Source organism: Brienomyrus brachyistius, chromosome 4, assembly GCF_023856365.1.
Source record: "Brienomyrus brachyistius isolate T26 chromosome 4, BBRACH_0.4, whole genome shotgun sequence".
NCBI classification, from domain to species: Eukaryota; Metazoa; Chordata; class Actinopteri; order Osteoglossiformes; family Mormyridae; genus Brienomyrus; species Brienomyrus brachyistius.
The window spans coordinates 35558031-35565308 of NC_064536.1; the positions used below are offsets into that span (position 1 = coordinate 35558031).

At 51.5% G+C, this 7278-nt stretch overlaps 1 protein-coding gene across 1 annotated transcript; it reads left to right on the forward strand.

Annotated features, from left to right (window-relative positions):
• Positions 1-4008: 4008 nt before the first annotated feature.
• LOC125740667 (diamine acetyltransferase 1-like) lies at positions 4009-5836 on the forward strand. The gene is made up of 6 exons (XM_049012131.1): positions 4009-4271; positions 4697-4748; positions 4836-4919; positions 5093-5194; positions 5278-5318; positions 5424-5836. The coding sequence occupies exons 1-6, from the start codon at positions 4206-4208 to the stop codon at positions 5592-5594; spliced, it is 516 nt and encodes a 171-aa protein (XP_048868088.1). The 5' UTR covers positions 4009-4205; the 3' UTR covers positions 5595-5836.
• The last annotated feature ends 1442 nt before the right edge of the window (positions 5837-7278 follow it).

The window sequence follows — 7278 nt, forward strand, 5'->3', positions numbered from 1 at the left end:
AGGCGCTCCCCTCACCTCTGCCTTCTGCAGCTGCTGCAACCCCGCAGGAGGTCCCGGCTGCACCCATCACCCTTGCCAAGCAGTTCTTCACCCTCCAAGGACTATACTGGAGGGTGATAGATGAGCCAGCATTGCAGGGCTCCCCAGAGGAGGACCAGCTCGCCACACAGTTGCGGCGAGACTTCACCGCAATCTCTCCCGCCTCTCCGCGGAGCGAACTGGAGGGATTAGCAGAGGGCCTCAAGAGGCTGATCCAGCTCCGGAGAGCTCCGGCCCCTGCTACGCCACCCGAGGTGGAGGTCCCAGCTCCAGCGCAGCCCAAGCCGCCACCTTCTTTGCCCGCGGCTCCAGCGCAGTCCAAGCCGCCGCCTCCTTCGCCGGCGGTCCAGCGCAGTCCGAGCCGCCACCTCCGCTGCCGCCTGCGCAGCCCGAGCAGGCGCCCCCTCTGCCTGCAGCTCCCGTGCCCACACTCGAGGCTCCTCTGGCTCCACCTGCATTTCCGCAGCCCGAGGCCCTTCTGCCTCCGTCTGCTGCATCTCCGCAGCCCAGGTTCCTCTGTCTCCGCCTCCGCTTGCATCTCCGCAGCCCAAGGCCCCTCTGCCTCCGCCTCCACCTGCATCTCCGCAGCCCGAGGCATTCTTGTCTGTCCTGCCGCCCGAAATCCCTTCGCCCTGTCCTGGTCCCTGCTGTAGCTACGTCCGAGGCGCCGCCTCCATCCGAAGTGCTCCCTCCGCCTTGGCTGCCTGCTGCTTCTGCCAGTGACTCCTGTTCCTGTCCCTCCAGCTCCAGTCCCTCCAGCTTCAGCCCCTTCTGCCCCAGTCCCCGAGGAGGTCCCGGACAATCCAACCACCGCTCCTCCCTCCTTGGAGGTAGAGGAGCTGGAATGGGACCCCTCGGGGACCCACCTAATGACTCCTCGGCCCTCACCCCGGCGAGCTCGACCCCTACCAAGGGGCCAAATGTCTGTGTCCAAGAAGGGGAGAGGACACAGATGCAGGGCTGGGTTCCACCTGCCCTGCCCCCTGGCTCGCCCTCCCTCGCCTGCGCTGGGGCTTGGTCGGCGCCTGCGGGTCCTGGGCCGCCAGGTCGGCTGTCGCCTGCGGGTCCCTCTCCTGAGCCTCGTCGCCCTGCCTCCCTCCCTCCCTCCCTCTCTCCTCCGACTCCTCGTCGGTCACCTGCGGGTTCCCCTGAGGCAGCTCCTCAGTCGCCTGCGGGTCCTCCCGCTCCTGCGCGTCGGAGGACGTCGCCGCCTGCTGCGGCTCCCCTCCTCTCCTTGCCCTCGCCAGGGTCCCCTCCAGCTCCCTCGCCCCCTTCCCTGGTTCTCCCTCCAACTCCCTCCTCGGCCCCCTCCGGCTCCAGCCTCCCGGTCGCCTGCAGCCCCTCCGGCTGCTGCCCGTCGCCTGCTTGGGCTCCCTCAGGCTCCCCTTTCTCCGCCGGCCTTTCTGCCATGGTCTCCTGTTTCTGTTCCTCCTCTGTTTGTTCCTCGTCCCTTTGTTCCTCCTGTCTCTGCTCCTCGTCCCCCTGTGTTCCTGCCGTTCACCCCGGGCCCTTTCGTTCCGCGTGTGCCCTCAGTGTCTCCTTTCCTGATCTGTCTGTCTGCCTACCCTGTCCGCTGCCAGGTCTTGTCTCACTTCTTGTCCCTGTGCCTATTTTGTCTGTCCGTTCTGTCTCCTGTCCCTCATTAATGGTTCTGTTCTTGTCTTCCAGGTCCTGGTTCCCCAGTCTCGTCTCGTCCATCGCCTCCCCTGAGGCACGCCTCTTTGGGGGGGGGGTTCTGTCATGTCTGGCTCGTCCAATCCTCGTGTTTGCCACGCCCCCTGATTATCCACGTGTGCTTTCCTGATCTTGCCCAGCCGTGTCCTATTATTTTCGCCCAGTCTTGTCTATTTCAGTCCGTGTCTTACCGGTTTCTGGTCGGTCATTGAAGTTGTGTTCCTGTTGCCATGTTCCCTCGTCGTTTCCCCAATAAATCCCCAGTTTTCCACGTCCTTTGCCTGCCTGCGTCGTCCTTCCCTACTTCCAGCCTGCCTACCTGCCCGTCTTCACCCGCGGATCATAACAGTAGTCTGCCAGAGATATAAATAAAAAGAAAAAAAAAAACGGTAATAACGATCATCCGCTAACAGATGAACTTTATCTAGACGTCATAGCTTTAAGCAGTTTCCACTGTATATATATTTAAATACATATTTGGCATATATGTCCGCAATATGTGTCACATACAATTCAATATTAATAATCAGCCACTTTACATACATTTTAGTGCATATATGAGAGAAGTTTCTGCTAGGCCGTAAGAATTAAAAATTACTCGCACAAATGGACTGTTCCACATTTGTTCAAATGTGTGCATCACATTTGCGTATAAAACACGTTAACTACGTTATTGTTAATGTGCATTTTATGTGTTTACGTGTTTTTACCTCTTTGGCGTTCCATAATAAATGTACATGTCAATTTTGAGCATGTTAAAGTGAAAACAATTAACAGGTTGTGACCCTTTTGGCCTGCCATAACGACAGGGCGTAAACAAATGACAGAAGTACCATGTAAAGTTAGACAGACAAATATTCTGTTACATATTCAGTCGACGTGGACATTGCGTGCACATATTGACGCATTTTTGGCACGATTGGAACCCCGTAGAAAAGCACACCCTTCCCTTAGGTTATGACAAGTTACAGCCGCTTTTTGTTCCTCTCATAGGAAGAAGGGAAACAAGTATTCCAGAACGGGCGTTTTGTTCGATGTACTTCCTGCTTTATATTGCTTATGTATGCTGCACAAGTTTTACCTGTCTGTCGACGAACATGCAACCTGACTTAGTTGCTTAAACAGTTATTGGAAATGTGTCCACAGAGGATTGTATTGGATCAACGTGCACGTTCATAAAACAGACCCGTCTCTATACTTGGGTTCAGCTTCGGAGAATCTGATAAGAGCTTTTTTTAAACCAGAACAATTCACTTTATTGCTCTCACAAAAGAGGGATGATACATCGAACTGCCGGTCAAGGTACTCCGAATGTATAGGTCAGAGACAGTATTGTCGGGTGCCTTAGATTTCCTCGGACACGATCTTCTGAGCGAAGTGCAGGTGAATCGCAGGATGTGTGTCAGGGGAGATAACGTCAGCTATTCTGAGCAGCTGCGGCATCACTGCATGCAAGCTGGTAGTGAAAATGCTCACCTCTTTAAACTGCGTATAGGTGTTCTCTTAATTCTGAAACATTCACAGACATGGATATATATATATCCACTGTTCATCTGATTTACATATTCCATAGTTCTTTAAATTCGGGTATAAAGTGTAAAAAGTTTGTTGTTATCCATTTTTTCCCACTGAGCATATTTTCCCTAACAACAAGATCCTGTTTTAGAAAAAATATAAAGCAGCTGATCGGGTGGAGTGAGGAAGGGCAGCAAGGCGGTCACCTACGGACTGTTCTTTAGATTTTGCGTAGTTAGGCCCAGGCCTGCATTTATCTTGGGTCAAATTACCCTGCACTAATTTTATGTGTTCTGATCAAACGAACAATGTTGGTGCATACTGGCACAGTACGAGAATAAACAAAGTGAAAGCACAACAAACTTGATTCGAAATGGGCCACGCAAGACTCAAGACATAAAAAGCATGCACAAAAATGCGTGCAAGAAAAACCAAAGAGAACAGGTGCGTTCCGTGTTAACAGTCTATAGTACTGTGAAGAATAAAATATACGTTGGATACTTCACCCTGATTTGCGGATCGGACACACGGCGCTATCTGCTAGCCTATAGGTATTTTCAGCCACGTGAGGGAATTTTTAGTGCAGCGATGTTTTTCCGTGTGCTTTCTAGATGTTTCTGAAGACAGGTCTCTGGAGATCATACTTAACTTTACACTCAGAGCGCTTTCCCACTCCGGAGAATGTGTATACCAGACAAGTGAATGTGGGCGATGACGTGAGGCCGGCTCTTACTTCTGATTGGGCGGGACACGGGTGAAAAAACACGCAGTAGTTATATAAAACGCGGAGCAGACAAAGGAAACGTTGCACAGCTGAGCAGTGGCGGCGCATCTTCATGTGATCGTATTATCGAAGAGTCAGGATCCCAGACTGACTGCGGAGGCCAAACTCCTGGGAAACGAATGAAGAAACACCTCTTACTTCTCTTCACGTACAGAGGACTAGTAAGAAAAGGGAAAAGGAGTAAAAGAAGAAAATGGCCAATTTTATATTGCGGAAAGCGGAACCCAAGGACGTGCCCGACATATTGCGACTCATAAAGGTAGTTTACGGTTATAAGGAAGTTTACATTCAGCCTAGTTATTCGTATCTTTGGAAGAATTAACTCTTTCCGAATGTCTATGAAAAACAATAAACTTTCTGAGTCTGCTCAGCCGGCAGGGGTCGGGAGTTGGGTAACTTGAGATGATCTTGTTTTGATCGGGTGCAATGTAACCCCCCCCCCCGCCGCCTATTGGTGACATTCAGGTTAATGTATTATTTTGCTTAACTTAACTTTAGATCCTCTCATTTTCGACCTGGTTGTCTCTGTATATGTGAATTCAAGACCTAACTTTTTCCGTTACTAAAATGCATTTTCCATCACTTTACATTATAATGTACGATCTGCTTGCAGTTTCCAGCCTAAACACGGCTAACAGCTCGTCTTTGCTTACTGACGTGTAACTGTTTTTTTTCACTTTCTAGGAACTTGCTAAATATGAGCAAATGGAGGATCAAGTCGTGTTGACGGAGAAAGGTGAGGCAACGGTTTGTTTTGCTCGGACTCTGGGTCCCCCCCACCCCGCGGTGACGTAAGCGATTACGTAACTCTCTGCTCCCGCAGAGCTGCTCGAGGACGGCTTCGGGGATCACCCATTCTACCACTGCGTCGTGTCGGAGGTGCCGAGGGACCACAATGGCGCCAAAGGTGCATGCAGCCTCTCCGTGTTCTGGCCTTTCCAGCAGCCCCGGGCTCCGGCTCCCCCTGGTGTTTCTGCACTAAAGGAATTTTAGCCGCTCTGCAGTGTAATTCTTATGTTGGCTACTCACTGACATCAAACTGTCAGTCTCATTCATATATTACTTTTACTCGCATTCCAGGTCATGCTGTAGTTGGATTCGCCATGTACTACTTCACATATGACCCCTGGATCGGCAAACTGCTATACCTGGAAGATTTCTATGTGATGGAAGAGTATCGAGGTGAGCTCCCTATACCTGCCACTCTCTGTGCTCAGTCTGGAGCATTTGTACGTTCACTCAGCTGTCTGTATCTTCCCCATCAGGTTTTGGAATCGGGTCAGAGATCTTAAAGTACCTGAGTCATGTGAGTATTGTTGGCAGCTGAGGCAATGCTGCCCTCCTCCCTGTTCTTCCCCCGCCCTCCTCCCTGCTCCCTCCCCTGCCTGACGGGCTGTCTCTCCCCTGCCAGACGGCCGTGTCGAGCCGCTGCAGCAGTATGCACTTCATTGTGGCTGAGTGGAACAAGCCATCCATCGAGTTCTACAAGCGGCGCGGCGCCGCCGATCTCTCGCACGAGGAGGGATGGCGCCTCTTCAAGATCGACAAGGAGAACCTGCTCAAGATGTCCGCCGAAGAGTGAGGGGTGGGGGCCAGGCCCAGAGCCAGCATGAGCCGGCTGGGGAGCCTCTGCCTTCATCGCTAGCCTCAAACCCAATGCTAGTTTGATCTCGTTTGATCGCTTCTGCTATGTAGGAAAGTCGTGCCACCCAGCAAACCACAATGCTAATCAGCTCTGCGTGTAATGCACCACTTCCTGTAATGCTGCACTAACATGTACGCTTCTTCCTTTAATAAAAAAAATATAAATGAATAAAAGAGTAACTCTTGGTTGTTGTGTCATTTCCTGGAGATTCCATGAATGATAAAGGAGCACAGGGCATTAATCAGAGCCACTGAACATGGAGCAAAACTTGAACACTCAAAGACCCCCCCCCCCCTGCCATAGGTTGAAGTTCATAGTCAGTTAAACATTGATGAGATCCAGGACTATGTTCCTTGGGCAATAGGGATGGGACAGAGAGGACAAGATACCTGACTGCATGCTGAATTTAGCAGCAGTGTTTAGCCGCCACCTTAAAGCCCCTACATTTTGTGCTGCAAAGTCAACCAGCCCAACATCAGCTCTCACACTGTCACTACTGAGCTAATGTCATCTGCACATGGCACATATGTAGTAGTTTACAGATGTGTTGCTGCGTCAGACTGCGCTGGGCTTTATGGGTGTCAGCTGCCTGAGCTGGTGGTCATGAGATAGTTTGTGCCAGTCAGCAATCTCACTGGCAGTGATGTGCCATATAAATTACAGCATTTTTTTTCATACTCCACTCCCCATAAGATGCTTGTGGTTCCTCGCTCTACTTAGCGATGGTTTGGTAAGATATGGTAAGAAATAAACCATCACTAACTACTTTTTTACCCTACTTCCTGTCAGATGCACTGAGCATGCCACGATTAGCCCTTGGGTAGGCCCCACGCCCCCTACACCCCATCACACACAAGGCAGGATCACAAGTAGATAAATATTTGAGAAGATGCCTGAGGGCATCTGACTCGCTTCCAGGGACACTTCACAGCTACCAGCCTCTTGAGCTCCTGCTTTTCCTGACCTTTAATGCCTGCCAGGTGGTGAAAGTATCCCCCCCCAGCCCATAAGCACACATAAGCTGAAATGCTGACGGAAAGAGCCAGAATATTCTGCTGCTTCCTCCCTTGAAGTACGGAGGGAGTCGGCCCCATCTGCTCACAGCCAGCACTTCCCTTTCGGAAAGCGCCGGCCCGGTCCCAGGGGCCAAGTGGAGGGGCAGTGCCGGGCTGCTACAGACACTGCACACACACACGAGCCTGAGGAGAGGCAGCTTAGAGAGACAAAAATGTGAAAGGGGTGTGTTGTGGGTGTCGTGCCAGAACTGTTATCAGGAAATCTTATGAGGGCATTTAAACATCCAAAGGTACAGCAAAGCTCCGAAGCAAGATTTCAGGAGATCCCACCCTGCTGAGCTGCATGTCCCTCCTCACAGGTCCAAACGCCCTTGCTGAGCTGATGGAGGCGCTCTGCTCAGAAGGTAGATGGGCTACATTAGGTGGAGCATCAAGATGTGCTCAGCGAGGATGGCAATGTCACATTACAGCAGGGGATGTAAACATCATTCTTTGCATGCGTGTGCCGATGTGTGTGGGCACTCGCCCACACTGTGAGTACCTGAGAGAGCTTGTCACGCTCATCTCTGTCATATTTGTCAGCATATACCTGGCTGAGCAGGACT